Source organism: Anser anser (assembly GCF_964211835.1).
Source record: "Anser anser genome assembly, chromosome: 5".
NCBI lineage: Eukaryota > Metazoa > Chordata > Aves > Anseriformes > Anatidae > Anser > Anser anser.
Genome location: NC_139725.1, coordinates 24,962,005 through 24,978,948, shown reverse-complemented (window position 1 = coordinate 24,978,948; position 16,944 = coordinate 24,962,005). Strand labels below are relative to the sequence as shown.

Below are 16,944 nucleotides of genomic sequence, written 5' to 3'. Positions count from 1 at the left end.
TACCTGACAGGCAGATATATGTTAAATATTCACCCTGACCCCCAGTAGCTAGGAAAGGAATCTTTTTTTTCGTTCTTCTTTTTACTTGGACAGCTCCCAGCATCCTTTCATCATGTGGGGCAAATATTTCTTTGTTGATTGCAGATTTGGCATTCATTGTAGATTAGATATAGCAGACTGACACTCTAAAAATAAAATCATAAATAAAAGTATTAGGAACTACTTCAAAGCTACGTGGAAGTCCAGCTGACTTACATTAGCATCTCTGACCTTCAAATAAAGTCTTTAATGAGTCAAAGAATTTACAAGAGAATTTCATGCACTTTGGGGCAGAATTTTCAAAGTAGTCATCCATGAAGTTATTTGTTGTTATCCACACAACCTCTCAAACAAGCTTAGCCTATTTTGGTCATGAGCAGTCCATACTAGCACTTCAGTGTGATCCAAATTCTTCACTGAGAAGATTTTGTAACTAAATTCATTCTGCATAAAAGCTTCATTAACTCTTCCTCTGGTAACCGGTGGAAAACTCATCTGTCCCATGTACACAGAGAAAGCACTGAATGGGCAACTGAACTGAGCCTGTGGTCAAATTCATCAGCCTCCACTCTGAGCTAGGTCATACTGGCAGACAAGTAGCAGCATTCACAGAAAATATATGAAGCCTAAATCTCTGTAAGACTATTCTTTCAGGATCATTGCTTTCAGTGACAGGGCTTCCTTAAGCAGCTCCTGCAATTCTTGCAGCTTTAATACCTTATCCCCTCAACTCCTCTGTAATTACCAATTGGGCAACTGCACAGGAAGACAGCATCAGAAAAATCAGCTTAGACAAAACCACACCTCTTCATTTTTGCCAAGTAATTTTAACCCAGGTCAGTTCCTCAATTTGTTTCATCACGTAATAGCACAATCAATTTAGGAGAGACATTTGGAGAGGAAAAAAAACATAAGAGAACAGGGAAGGAGCAGGAGGGAAGCTGCTTATTCAGGCGTGTCCAGCAAAAGAAATATGCATCTGAGCACAACTTGCAGAGGAGCCTAACAAAAGAACAGAGAACTCAGTCACAGAGCTGATATAACTCTGATTTTATGAAGACAGAGTTATAACTCAAAATAATTCTACAGTGAAATCTGTTAATAAGTATGTAGGTCCCACTAACAGACTGCTAAATCTAAAGAAACTTCATAGCCAGAAACAATCCTCTTTTTTGATCCTCATATACTTTTTAAATCACTTGCCCTATAATTTTTTATTCAGGGAAGTTTAAAATGAACAAGGTTTGTTTTGACTTCTCAAGCCTAACTTATTTTCCACTCAGACCGTTTTCTATTTGCTCAATGCCTGGTCCTAACAAGAGCATTCCTTATCTCCAAGAATCACCAGTCCCATGCTGCCACCACTACCTTCAGCTTTCTCCTTACTTGATCTTTTGTTTCCGTCTCTAAGTTCATTTATATAAATAGAACACAAAATGTCTCCAGTATATCTTTTCTGGACGCTATGTAAAACACATTACAGAATTTAAAATAAAATAATAATAAAAATCTCATAGAACCTCTAAATCTGTGTCAGAAATTAATGAGAGGTCTCCTGATACATTTTCATTTTTTTACTACATAAGCAGCACATGCATGGTTTTCAAACTTTCTAGAGGAAAGTCAAAAGATGAGTCTCTCATTTCCCTTAAATGATCACATTCAGGTCTCAACTAATGAAGCCATGAATTCTACCTGTGGGATGATACTGGCAGATGGTATTTGCCACAATTTAATCACAAGAGAAACACAAATTCTGGTCAGATTAGATAATAAATCCAAGAGAGTCATGGAACCATCATATTAGTGTACATAGAATCAGCAAAGGAATTGTCTTAGCATTTTCAGTTTCAACATTTTGTTGGTACCTATTTATGATACTGTTATGGTTTTGTTTTCAAAACCTGTGTTCATGGAGATGTGAGAGAGCACAATTTAGTCCAAATCAAGTTAACAAGCTATTTATTTTGGGATGCAAATAGAATCCTTTGCCAACACAAAAACAACAAAAAACAAACCAACCACAATAGCACACTCCAGTTTCAAAACAGTTAACCAACATTAGAGCTGTGCAAATTCTGACAAGTTGTAGCATGGAGTTATTTTACATACATTCCTACCAAAAAAAAGAAAGTCAATCACTTAAAAGTGGCCCCTGTAAAAGATAAATCTAGACCAATTTCAGAAAAATAAGTTTTTGAAACAAAGAATGCTCAGCTCCCCAAAAAGATGTGATTTTTAACTCCTACCATGAAAGTTACCTATCCTTTAACAACAAATATCAACATGGAAAAAGAATCAAAAGAATAAATTTACCTGCTAGTTACTTAGAAAAGGCTGTTTTCACATTTGTCGTCATTGTACCAGAATTTTCTCCTGTTCTGTATCATGGAAATAATTGCAGCATATACCAGCATGTGAGCTGTTGGCACATTAGGACTACTTTATTTATTTATTTAAAATTCAAGGTCGCTGTTAGTAACTACAGTTTTAATCACACAGAGCTTCTTCTGGCTGAGATAAAGACTGATAATCTTTACCAAAATAACTTCAATGTCAGATCTTCACATGCTTAAAGAAATTCTAATACATGGTTCTATGGGAAAACCAACACATTCTCTCAGGTAAAAATAAACTTGTGTTACAGAAGAAGGTTCTCTAGCTAGCCACGATCTGAGCCTGTTAATTCTGCAACTGGACTGTTGGACCACTGCTTTTCTCAGACATTTTCTATGATTTATACACTGCAAAATAAGCATGATTTCAGAAACAGTCTGTGATGTAAAGGTCTCTTTGATTAAAAGAGGATATATTTATAAAGAAAGCAGTGATTGCACTAAATCCAGTGCCCCCTATTTTCAGTTTTCCTTACCTAAAATAAGTTATACCAGTAAATATTTGTTTATAGCTTCAAAGCTTTCATATAATACTTCAAGATTTAGTTTAAGGATCGTTCTCAATGTATATAGCTGTAATCAGTAGGATCTTGCTGAACAGGAGGCAGGCCAAACAAAGAAGAGACACTATCCAAATCCTGTTTCATAAATTTCCCAAATCACTTTGATTTGTATGCACACCGCAACTTACAGCATGAAACTAGAGTAACTGCCATGTACACAGTAATCAAAATTAAATACTAACCCTAGCAGAATGAATGTATCTCTCCATGTATATACATAACCTTATCTATCAATGGAAGTGCTTTTATGCAGAAAACCATACAAATCCAACTTCTAAATACTGCCTAGCTAAACAATACCACAATACAAATTCTCCTGTTTCAGTAGAGGCACAGAAGAAATGACATGGAAGAATCAAATAGAGCAGTTTATTGCTGCATGCTGTTATTTGCTTTGTGATTATGCTCTTTTTTTTTTTATACATTGACCATAAATTGTAGACAAACATCATCAGTAGACACCCAACGTTGCCCCTGACTAAAGTACGCACTCACTGACCAGGTTTTGATCCTTCCTTCCTGAATACATGGTTTACAACAGTCTCCAATGCCAGAATAATGAGATTAATCTAATACAGTGTACTTGACGTGATTTCTGAATCTAATATGGAAACCGACATTAGCACAAACAAAACAAACAACAACAAAAACCACCAACCCAACAGTTACATCCCTATGTGTAAACAGACTTCTGAGATTCAGCTGTCAGTAAGTATAGTTTTTATTGAATTGTTTCTCATAGTTCAAAAAGCAGCAGCTAGGTATAAATAAGGAACCTTCTCCATATTTACTGGTGGATCTATGTAAAAGACTTTAATATAACCTTTGGTTAAATATGTAAAACATTCCAGCACTCCTCTTTTTCAAAAGCACTTTTAATACAGTATTTTTGTTTGTTTTACTAAAAAAAATAAGGAAGACTTGCTCAATTAATATGAGTAACTCAATTTTTTCCGTCCTCCAACAAAAACCTCTTTTCATCTAAAAAAAAAAGATGCTGGCTGTACATGCAAGACTTCATGTAGTACATGCAAATTTATTTATATAGTAATGTTTTTGGCATTAGCTCCACGAAGAATTCAAATCGTTACCAGTTTTCCACTAGCGTGCAGATTTCCACTATGTGTGGATTCACATACTTTGGAATATGAGTATTTCTCCCCCCACTTTAACTTATGCTATTTTAATGAAGGCTATTTTGGCCATCAGAAGTCTACTGAACTTTAAAGAGAAGCAATCTAATTACAACTGAGGAAAAAAAAAATCTCCTTTCTCACAAAGCATAGGAAATTATTAAGAATGCCAGGAAAGCAATTCATCCCCAGACTCTTGGTGTTTGACTTAGTATCAAAGCTCTGCTGAAGACTGAATAGGGAAAATTCAGCTTCTGGGAGAAAAAAAAAATAAAAAAAATTCACTCAGTCTCCTGCAGCGGCTTTTTTCTTGCCTTCATTTTAATTACCTGTCCAGGTCATCATCATTTTTATATATGTGTGTATGTATGCGTATATATATTTATATATACACACACACACATACACACACATATGTAGATGTAGAAATAGTTGAATTACTGCATATTGACTCTTTATTACAATTATCTTTGTCAGAGAGATGGAAAAAGGAAGGTACGCAATATTGCCTGGATTAAAATCAGTAGGATTGTTATCATTATTAATATGTACTGTATTATTAGTAACACATGACTGTATTATTAAGCATGTATTACTAACACTACTAGGATTTCAAACCCTGAGCTTACTTGAGAGAAAGGCCTATGCAAGTCCTGGGGCAGGGAGTTTCAATAGATTAAGAAAAGTAAAAGGCAAAATTAAAAATATATGGATAACCTAAAAAAATTAAGCCATGATGTGATTTTTTTTTTCGTATCAGTTCTGGACTGTTCTTATTTTACTGTTTAACAATATTTATTGTGCTTTTTGTTTGATGCATAGAGAGAGATTCAGAATGCAGTTTGGACGATGGAAGCCATCACTATCAATACCAGATGTCAGCTCCCTGTGAATGTAGAGACAGATTCAAACATCCAAAATATGAAATCTCTTCTCTTTTTGGATCCTCTTTTGGATAGATTTGGAGTGGTGGTTCCCTTTGGATTTATTTCTATATATGACTCAGGATCCACCTCTCTGCAATCTGTCCAAGAGGATCCAACTCATAAATACACATCTGTGAAATTTTAGGCAATTTATTCAGGGCTGTGAAGTGCTCCTTTTTAATCATGGAGTCTTCTCTGAATTTAATCGCATAGGTCTTACCCAACAGTTGGCGGAATCAGAATAACCCTGAGGGACTGAAGCGCTGACCTCTATAAACCGTTCCTTAACCACCCGACTTGTGGTTATAACGGGACAACAACCCGATCTTTCCCAGTGAATGGTTCCGTTTTGTACATGACAGTTCTCATCTCAGCTGCTTGGTGCCTCAGCAAAAAAACTTGCTGGTCTCAGTATGTACTTATCTAAGGCATCCTGGATAAATTCACATTTCCTTCAGAAGTATCCATTTCAATATCTAGGCCAAAAAAGTAATTCTGGAAACATGCTCAAATATAAAATGCCTTAAAGTAGAAAATGTTATTGCAGGCTCTCTGGGCAGTGGGAAGGCAGAGGAGTTTCTGCTCACAACATTCCTGACAGGGGCAGGGCAGGCCCTAAGGCCCTACCCCTCTGAGGCAAGGGGGATTTAAACATTTCGGTAAATGCAAAAGTCTTAGTAAAGAGCCCACACTAACCTGCCTCACACACTTCCTTTGTTCTACATACTTGATTCTGCTCAAATTATTCTAATGATGCTCTTGGCTGAACAAAGAAAATTCCATTTTCCTCCTGCGGGTGTTCACTCCAGCCATTGCAGTCCTATGGAGCAGGATGTCTGGATGCTCACCGCACCCGCAGCACTACTCAAATGCCAGAGAATAGAGGCTTCCGTGAAGGTTTGATCTAGTGCCTGATGTACACTGCATCACCTGAAACCCTTCTCTGCTACAATGCTTTCCCAGGGCATTTGTATCAGTAAAACCTCCTCCTAAGAACAAGCTGACCAGTCCACAGTATATGGAACAGAGGAGGAAGTAGGAATTAAAGGTAATTCCTAAAAATATATTAAATAAAACTAAGAAGATACCCAAAGAGATCCCACACGTTCAGAAACAATGAGTTGAAATAGTTTGCTGGTCAGCCAAAAACTCGGACTGCTTTCCAGCAGCCTGCCAACGCACACCTGACTTATCTTTACACCCAGATGTTTTCTAGGGCCATGCAAACAAGTGCAAAGAAAGGGAGTTGCAATATCCATGCTGAAGTAATGGTACACAGACACACTGGGGAAACTAATCCTCGCCATGCAGAATTTTAACAGTTGTAAGTCAGCAAGAAGGAATGAAAGTAAGAAACAAGAGAATGAATGTTCAAAAAAAATGTTCAGTATGTTAAGTCATTGCATGCAAAGATACTGTTTAATCACAAGCAGGGATGGGCTCACAGGACAGGGTAACCACTGCAATACTGCTTACAGAGTGAAATCCTGAGCAACCAACTACTGCTGGGCTGCACTGATAGCTTTAACAAACACTCAAATTTACTTTTAGCCATCCTGTCTAAAGTTGAGGTCTCCTGTCATCATTGTAAGACACCATTATTAAAGGCCCAGCTTCTTCTTAATTATCTGGTATTTACTCGCTAGAAATGTTGAGACTATGTATTTGATCATTTCCATTCATCAAAAGTTTTGTATTTCTTGTTGTCTCAAACAACTAGCTATTACATCTTTGGAGAAGCATAGCATCGTAGCACAAAGACAAATAACATGTAAGCCCTCCAAAACCAAATGTTAGAACATACAGTTTCTAGAGCTAGTCTGCAGTAGATGATTTTAAGTTAACATTAACCTAGAAGCATAACACCAAGTTTAGTTAGCTCTGCAAACAACGATTAAACCAGTAGACCAACTTTGCTTTAAAAAGTTGAGGTAAAAATCTTTAAAAGGCTTGAAATAACAGATCATAGTATCTTCTGTGATCCCTCTATTAGTGAAAACTGAGTTTCTTTGAGAAATTTTTAATTAGCGGCAACCATTGTACAGGCCAGAAAAAAAATCTATTACACCCTAATAACAAGAGTTCAAGGCTTTTCCAAGTATTTACTGGGCAGGGGGGAACACTCTCCAGAGCTTTTGTTTGCAGTCACATTTCCAATTTACTTTTTCAAATAAGCTCTCAGTGATGAGTGGTTCATTTGAATAAAATATTAATTCTAAAATATGAAAATTATGGAATTGTAAATATATTTGTGCAGCCAGCCACTTAAGTGGCAATTCAGTCACACAAAACGTGTTTTTACTTAGCAATATAATTACTAAACAATCTGCCTGCCCAATCAAGCTGAATTGGACATGAGCAGACTTCAGAGAGCAACGGCTCCTAAATCTAAAACAACAAATAAACAAGACACATCTAAAACAAAAGATAAACAACAAAGAAGCACCTTAAGTGGATCTCACAGAGGCCAGTCAAACACATGATCCAATGTCTGGTAGCCATACTGTAGGTTAGAATTACAACCCTTTACTGTTTTTAACCAAGCTATGGATTGGTTACAGGTGTACAACAGCATCCCAGCATTGGGTTTTCTTTTTTTTTTGACCCCTTAAAGCAGCCTGGTTTGAATGATCTATGACTCTCAAAGGGCTTCTAGAATAAGTTGAATGGAATGGGAAAGGACATGCTGGGTACCATACTTCATGGCTTGAGAACATGTGATGCTTTTAATGAAAAAAAAAACACACAGGAGTGGCAAAGTACATGGTTGTAATGTTTTAATGTCTAATAGAAGCAATAAGCAACTAAAACATCAATGTTTGACATGGTTCTTCACCCTAGACAGGGTGAACCTTTCATCCCAAAGGAGTATGATTTAAGTTCTGTGCAACCTGCAAGGACCTATAGGTCTAAAAAGACCTAAAACATCAAGAGTTCTGAATGGTATTTATAAAGAAATGGGGATGCAAACCAGAAAGGTACTTTTGAGTCTACGTCATCAAGTGCCTCAATCTGGCAGACCATAACATAACCTTTTTCAAAAAGTTCACCTAGAAGTTTTGTTTACCTCCCTCCATTACACAAACACACACAGACAAAAGCTCCAAGCACGTACTTACAATGAGAGATTACCATGGATATCACTGGAATTCTGCAAGTAGTTAACTAGGACCATGTCCACTTTTGTGCACAAGACAGAGCAGTTGTTTTCATTCCTGAGCTCTGCCCCAGTAGAGGTCTATTAAAACTGAGAGAGCAAGAGGGATCACACAGCATCAATTACCCTTACTTCCTCAAGACAGATGGTAGCAAAAGCAGAAGATGCAGGATAACGGCTCTTTCTGAGACTGTGTCCTGAACTCCGCCCAGAAGGTATACAAAATTATATAGGCGCTGGTACAAGAAGGCACATGGGTGGATGGGTTACTATATTTTCATATTAGAAGAGTCCCAGAACTGAAAGTCACAATTGTTTGAGGAGGCATGAGTTTGAAAATAAGGAGAGAGAATACCACATTAAGCAACGCTATTCAAAGCATGAACTGTTTTATTAAAGGGCAACCAAGAACTGCTTTGGAACACTGCCCTTGGAATCATCTCTTTGCAACTGGAATGTTTTTAACCTCACAAACAGATTCACAGAGAAACCCAGGAACTGCCAGATGTTATAACAAAGCCCCAGAGATACCACACTTGCATTTGTGGGAAGTTATATTTATTATTTCAGGACATCAGGACATTCATAGCAGCAAGAGCTACTACTTCCACATAGCAACACTGAAAATCATAGTCTTAAGATGTCAGCTTAATTCTTATGACCTTTTAGACATTTTTAGCTGTTAAGACCAGTTATTAAATCTGCCTTCAGACTTTGCAGGCTGAGTTATCACAGTTCCTTATGTCATTCCTCACAGATTTAGGCTTCCAGACGCCTGACCTCTCTAGACTCCCTCCCATGAGCTTACATCTTTTTTGGACGACAGTCCTCAAGTCTGGACTCACAGCTTCTTTTAAGGCAAAGTCAACTGGAGGTGCTACTTCATAGATCTTTCAGTTAACTTTCCTATTTATAATGAGACTACCATGTGCAGATCTTTTCCAAAAGGTCAGCAAAAGACATAGATGAGAGCAAAAGCCCTCATCTACTACATTCTTCAGATCTTCTGAAGAATTACTACGACACAACCGACACAACTTGTTTCTCATTTGACATCTAAGTAACTCATTACTCCCACTTAACAAGAGATTTTTGTATTTACTACTTTCAGGCTATTTCTTCAATACTGTAAGATGATTTTGAATTCCAGGCCTGCCTTTCCACATTTGCAGATCTCTCTGGATTGACACCCACTGAAAGTTAGTATGCACATTCTGTGTTCCATCGTTTTAGTCATTAACAGTTTGGGAGCTAACACAGCCTCCCTTCACTCCTCCAGTTAGAACAAGAAAGATACCAACTCCTCCGAAAACAGTTCTACAATCATTCTTCTGTTCCTACATCTTATGCTATTTCCATATAAACTGCATTTCCCTAGTTCACTCATGACTCATATCACATGAGACCATATCTAAGGCATCCTTAAAGTTGCAATCTATCTGCCTGTTCTAACTTACTCACATGGTCTAATACCTTATCATAGAAACAAATCAATTGAGTTCTCTCTAGTCACCTTCTAATTTCTTAAAAAATAGGTTTTATTCTATTGTTCATCAAATATGTCTGGAAAGAAAAACTATTAAAAAAATGAAATTAATTGTGGAGAGAAAGAGCAGCCCCCATTCCCTAATGAAAGAAAAACTAGTTTGAAGGACTGCCATTTGTAGTGTTCAGAGCTTCTTTCAGAGGTTTCTGTTGTTTCACAATTAATTTATGCCCACCTACTGCATCTGTGCTGTCAGAAGTGATCAATTTCCCTGTGCCCTTTTCTTCCTTATGACAGAAAAAGTGCTTATGTGGTAGTGCAGTGAACTAGACAAGAGAATTAATCCAGGTTTAACCCAGTTTAAAAGAAGAAAAATAGTAATTAGGTTTGGTTTTACTCAGATCAGCTCCCTGACTCAATTCACTACACAGCTGATTGTGACAGCACATGGGAAGGAAAAGCAGGGATAACACTGGGACTGCCTTAGGCACCAGCAGTGTTAGCTTGTACTGATCATGAAGCACTGATTAAAAGATTCTGAAATGTCAGGAACTTCTACCAAACTGATGGAAATTTGAAATTGGCTGACTGAAGACAACCTAAACATTTTTTTTTTTTCAAAACCAAATCTTGCAAAAAGGAATCCACAGAAATTGAACCGAATAAAGAATGGTGAAACACAGGAGTTCATAGTAGGTTTCTTCTTGATAAGAAAGAAGATGTCTCAAGATAGGAACAAATTTCTTGATGTACTGATTCCACTATTTGCTGGGCAAAACAGAGGCATGGCAAAAGGACAAGCTAGAAATTAGGCTCTGTTAGCATACACTCTGATTTCTGCACTAAAATCCATCAGAACCTGTTGCAAGTGAGAATATCCAAAAATGCTATGCAGTGCTATTACTGCAGTATGTCCCATGCAACTAGAGCACATTAAGTCTGGGGAGCCACTCTGAAAAAATGTCTCAGAGGAACACAATTTTCCTTTATTAGCATGAACAATCACAGCTGCTCAACAAGGACAAACTCTGCAAGTACTGTTTAGCTAATTACTGAATAACCAGGTGTTAAATGGACTCATAATTTAGCATACAGGTTGCTAAAGAGATAGGAAATTACTGCAGTGTTAGCTGAAGGTGTTTTGAAGAAAAAACCTGCTTCAGCTATCTTATAGTGCTCTTGCCAATGGCTTACTCCAACCAGTGCACTTCCATACACTCTCACATAATCATGTTTCTAAAACCTTCAGTTTTATTTCTACTCACACTGATGTAACTAGCATTGGTATAAACTGTAATTTTTTTCACATTACTATCATCTATTAAATCAAATATCTCAAAGAGAAGCAGGAAATGAACTTGGGTCTCTCAGGCTCAAGATTTCCAATTTTCTGATCTGCAACCTGCAACACCCACATCTGAGGAAAAGGGAAGTAATCTCAGTAAACTCAAGGGATGTTCCTTTTATATTACTTTTAATACCAGGGAAGAGTACAAAAGCAGAGCAATACAAGGGGATGAAACATAACTCCAAGTAATGGAAGTGTTCTACTTCACCCACACAAGGTGAATCAGCTTTTTCAGGTAAATAAAAACATTTTTTCAATCACTCCAAATACATGAGCAAAAAATCACTTACTGACAAAATATATAATTCTTTTGAATTTTGAAGAATGAAATATATCAGTACCTACTGGCTATTGTCAGAAGACTTCTTCAACCACCCAGTTCTGAGATAACAAAATCTTTGTATGGGCAGAGAGACCTCTTTAAAGCATTACACCAACATTTTACTTGAGGGAAAACAAAAACCATGCAAAAGTAGTAAACCATCTGTTAGTAGTGTCCTGATATATTCTAGCAGTTAACTATGATTTTCTGGCAAATAACATGCATTGAAGACATTTCTGACATATTGCATACTACTTCCCACGAATCCTCCAAGATTAAGTATCACACATTTCAAAATGGATGAGCCCAATTAAGCTTGCAAAACTCCCCGAAGTCTTACAAATTGAAGAAAACTACAAAAATAAATAAATAAATAAAATGGCTTCGTGAAGTGTTTTGTTCAAGGGATGTTATCTCAGAAATTATTAGAAACACTATCCATCTCCCTGTCCCCCCTCCAACTGTCTGATTGTTTGACTCTGCACTCCTGACAAAATTAATGGAAAAACTACTGCGAACAGACCTTATACACTTAAAGATTTCTTTTTTAAATGAATGTCTTGTTGTTTAGTCTTACAGAAATCTGAGAAAGCTAGAAAGGAAACTGTTGGCTTTTTCCTCTCCCTTGATGCTTTCATAGTTCTACCACTGATCACTGATTGCAAATTAGCATTCTATTTTAACAGATAGAAAATTTCGATTAAACATGTAGGTGGTAGAGAGAAATCATCTTGTCAGGTGATGATAACCCTTTGGAAACCAGATTAAAAAATATATATGTATATAAACACACCACAAGATATCACAAGTGATTTCCTGAGGACATGAAAGTTTTCATCAGGTTTATGAATCTACACAAAGCAATAACTTTTAGATAAAACAACTCCTAAAGATCAGTGCTGTACTAATCAATATATGGATATCTGTACAACACACTGTAACATTTTCTAGTTCTACACTGAAATCTGAGATAAGTATTACAGTACAGAGATGCACAAGAGACGGGAACCTAAACAGCCAAAACCCAACACAGTAAGTTCTTTCTATCATGTTTTTACATTTTCCCAAAAGAGAGATGGTAGCATACCTTTCCCTCAATGCTTTCATTTTCAAGAATTATGTTTTACATGTCTGAACTACAATACAGTATGGTATGAGAAGGTAGACTGAAAAAATGACACCTAAGCTTGTGTAAGAAACATCGAGGGGCAGGGGGGTTATTATATGAGAGGTCACACAACACAGAAACCCTGCAACATTCATTTCAGAAGTTTAGGAATGACTCTCTGCTTCTTTCTTATAGAACTTACGTTTATAACTCTTAGGCATCTAACCATTTAATGTGTCAGTGCAGGAGGGATGCTTTAAAACAAACCAACTGCATCTTTCAAACTGATTCCACCCCAATCAATGTATCAGATATCCTCCCACTCACAACTTACCTATCAATAATTTACATTCTCTCTAAATGGTGGGCACAGTTATAGACCCTAAAACAACAACATCTCTCAAAACATCTTCATAGGTTTATACAAAGATAACCATAGCTCCAGAAGTACATTGAGTTTAGAAATATACATTTTCATCTGGATAAAGAATTTCTCCATATCAAATTCAGAAGTATAAAAATTAACTACCTCCACAGCAACAGACCCTCTGCAGTGGTTCTGTGCCAAAGTCAACTTAATACATCCCATATCTAGAGCTGAGCTGTAAACATTGATACTACAAAGAAAACGACATCTCCAGACTTTTTACTGCCAGAAACCATCTAACAAAAACAACACAAAAAGGCACACTCCTTAGCAATACCCTTAGATAAAACTGCATCCAACTGAAAGAACAAGCACACAACCCACACAGTCTTATGATTTTTATCCAACAGATACTTTCTGCCAGAGCAACATGAAGAAATAGATTACATCTTTAACAAAGGCACTTGAATACAATGCAAGAGAAAACAACTGCAAGCCATGCATCCTCTACCATGGTGTTCGGACTAGAAAAGGAATCCAAGTAAATACATACATGCTTATCTTAAACGTAATATTCTTCTTTCAGCACAAACAGCTTTATGAAAAAAATCCTCCATGTGTGCAAAATCAAGACACCACTACTAAAGTGTATCAATACATAGAATAGCTCAAAGTTAGACATATCCAATTAAGGTAGGAAAACTATTTCACAAAGAAATCAATTTAATCCTGTCCTCAGCCAAAAGCTGCTTTTCAGCACCAGCTTATGCCAGTTTAACTGTGGGATGCTGCCAAATGAAGTGGTCAGCCTCCTTCATCTCTCAGCTTTTCGCTGATTCATCAGAACGCTAATCCTCTACTGAAATTTGCAGCTGCACATCATTAGTATCAACACTGGAATATGTGAGAACATGTACTACTTTGGGCAATAATCTACAGCTCACTGTGTTAACTCAGTCTTGAAACTACACTCTCAGCTCTGCAGATGCCTTTAGAAACAAGCCTGAGAACTACACTCTTGAAGTTGATTGCTCTTGAATCCTACACATCATCGTTTCTGAGGCATCACTTAAAATGGCCTGTTGCAATGAGCCTATAGACTCCTTTCCACAGCTTTGATTCTTCTCTTTCAATACTCCACAGGACACGTCAGCCCTACTCACACCAAGCTCTACCCACTACTACTAGACTTTGATATGTTATATTAGACAAAGTAATCTCACTTTGCTATAGACTTTTCCTTTCATATATTCTGGGACAGAGAAGCTCAAGACAAAGAAAAACAAACAAAGGTATCAGTAGCATTATCTCTTGATACGTAACTCCTTAAAACCACCCACCTACAAAATCAGCTACATTAAAAGAAAAAAAAAAAGTTAATATAATAATGAATAATCCAAGTCAAACTTAAATTTACCTTTTACTTTACTTTTTTCTCCACATGCTCAGTATTTAAATAAACATGGTTCCAGAATCCATGGAAGAATCCAGTGAAAACTTGTCCACTCATTAGACTGAAGCCCTATGACAATTTATTTCAAACAAGTTTACTTCATTCTGGCTACCAAGATTTAGCAAAGAAATTGAAAAACAAATTCCAAAAGTTCCAAGACCGACTTCCAAGACCAAGGCTCATTTCAGTGCCTGATTCATCCACGTTACAAAGAGTATTTTCACAACATTAAGTCCAAAATAAAGAGAGAGCCCACTACAGCCACCTTAACAGGTTTGCAATCTAGATATTAACTAGGCATGGTTACAGGGAAGGAAAGGTGCAGATAAAACAACTATATGTTTGTCAAAATGGTGTAGGTAAAGTCAAGAAACTTACAGAAGAGGGCAATCCCAGCTTGCAATGAAGAAAGAAAAAAGAGACACTGAGAACATCCACTGAAATATCAATAAAAAAACAGAGTATAATCCAAAATGCAAGAAGTGCTAGATTAGGAAGCTCTTGGTAGGTAGTACAGTCGTTAACTATTTTGCCACAAGAGATTTAAAAACAATCTTTACATTCATGATGAAAAGGTGAAAGTTTTTTTTTCTTTTTTTCTCCCTCACACATCACCATCTCCTAGAAAGAATGAGAGCAGGGAAAGAGAGAACCCACACTCTGCCAGTGACAAAACAAAATGAACAGGAGTTATGGAAAAAGGGAGACAAAGCCCCACTTTTCAAAGTGCTATAAGATCAGAACAGGAATAAATAAATCGCACTAGGTATACATATATCCTCATTTTGTCCATTCTGCACAGCTCTCCTCTCAAGTACTGAGGAAGTTCTTTCATCACAGAAGGTAATCAGGTTGTAAGCGTAATTTACCACAGCGGCTCTTCCTACTCACCTTCTTGTCCTTCATGTGCTTGGAAATAGCTTCTACTGGCAAAACACAAGGGCCTGCTAAGAATTCTTACAATTAAAAAAGAATTTTAATTCTAAGTTAAATTTACAGTTTACAAGGTGGGGGGAGGGGGGAAAGTAGGGATATGCGGTAGGTATTCTTTCATGTTGCTTATTATGTCCCCTTCACTATTTCTTAACTGTGATCCTCTGCATGCCATACCATGGTGAACTCTAGGTTGTTTAGATGCTAACTGTTTTACCAAGAACGTGTCAATGGCAGAAAGGCTTGGTCCCAACAATGAAAAAAGGATGGTACAAATACCATATAAGAAGGCTGGATCTTTAAAACATACCCCACAGAGTTGAGGAACATTACATTTGCTTGCTGCATTCTTCCAGATTATGGTCAGGGATATGCATGGGGTAAGCATAATATGATTTGGCTTATGCTTCTCACTTGCGTTTTAAGAGGAGCATATTTTTTGTAAAACATCCAGGGAATTCTACTTCTGTCAGACACATGCACAGTATGTTGCAATTCCTGGAACCAGTACTCAACCACAGAGAGTGTATTCTGCGAGCAAGAGACGAAACAGCTAATGCTGGTGACAGTTCAGAGAATAAGTCTGTATACAGTTACTGACATCATTTTGTTTCATAAGCAGTAATTTGCTACATGCAGGCCACAATGGCTGCAAAGCAGAGAACTGGGGGTTATCCTCACTGAATGACTTCTCAGTGAAGTTTATTTAAAGGTTTATTTGAAGGTTTATTTAAACCCATTGCTTCAAGACTGTTCACTTGAAATATTTCTTTTGGACAGGGAGAAGAAGAAATGTCCCTTGTTCCCTGCTTCCCATGCAAGCCCAAGAATCTGAGAGTCATTTTCTTCTTCCACCTGACCACCGGTCTGAGACAACCTGACGACATCTAATTCTCTAATCCGAGTGCAGTCATACCTGCTCGGAGCCAGGAAAAGATGGCTCTGACCTTAGGCACTACAGCACAAAATCCAGAGAATACAGGGATACAGAATCCTCACTAGCCAGTATTTCAAAACCTAATGGATAAAAAGAAGGTTTTACTGACTTCACAATATGTTTCTTGGTCTTGGAAAGCACAGTGAAAACCCTTAAGTCTTCTGGTGATCTCACCGCACAGAGACCAGCACAGTTCCCAAACCCATGACTCATTCTTATCCCCAGCATTTTTTTTTCTATTTTTTTCTTCTTCTGGGAGACAGCTGTTTTGTTTATGATGAATTAATTACTTTAGTATGTCTTGCTCATAAAATATCAGGCTTCACTTTGTATGCAGGAAGTAAAGCATGTCAGAAACCTCAGTCATGCTCCTGCCTTACCCTTTTTAACACTATTGTCTCAAAACTGAAATGGCAGTGTATGCTGAAAATGTTTGAAAAATTTATTTAAGAAAAATAAAACATTCTGTTGCCAATAAAGAATTACTTCCCCAATTATGAGATGCAAAACTGTGCAACTTCTAAATATTCAGGTTTTGAACTTTAAAGTTTATTTCCATAGGTCTTACACATCAAAAACTAAACGTTAAAATAATATTTTATTTTAATGTCACAAGAAACAAATAAGACCCAAGTACAGTTTCTCAAATAATTGATAACTTTCAGCATTGTTTAGTTTGATATCAGAACTCCAAACAGTAGAGTGTTTTCATTTAGAAAAACTTGTTAATTTTTTAACATGGTGTTTTTCATTACACACTGGCATAATATTAGTGG

At 37.0% G+C, this 16,944-nt stretch overlaps 1 protein-coding gene across 4 annotated transcripts in view; it reads right to left on the bottom strand.

Moving 5' to 3' along the window:
* The window catches only part of STXBP6 (syntaxin binding protein 6), a 113,226-nt gene that overhangs the window by 72,772 nt on the left and 23,510 nt on the right, over positions 1-16,944 (bottom strand). For 3 of the 4 annotated variants that reach the window (XM_083838655.1, XM_083838657.1, XM_083838656.1), the window contains exon 2: positions 4-185. The exons of the other annotated variant lie outside the window; for it this stretch is intronic. In XM_083838655.1, coding sequence (XP_083694781.1) covers positions 4-157 — 154 coding nt within the window. In that variant the 5' untranslated portion in view covers positions 158-185. The remainder of the gene's footprint in view (positions 1-3; positions 186-16,944) is intronic. 4 annotated transcript variants of the gene reach the window in all.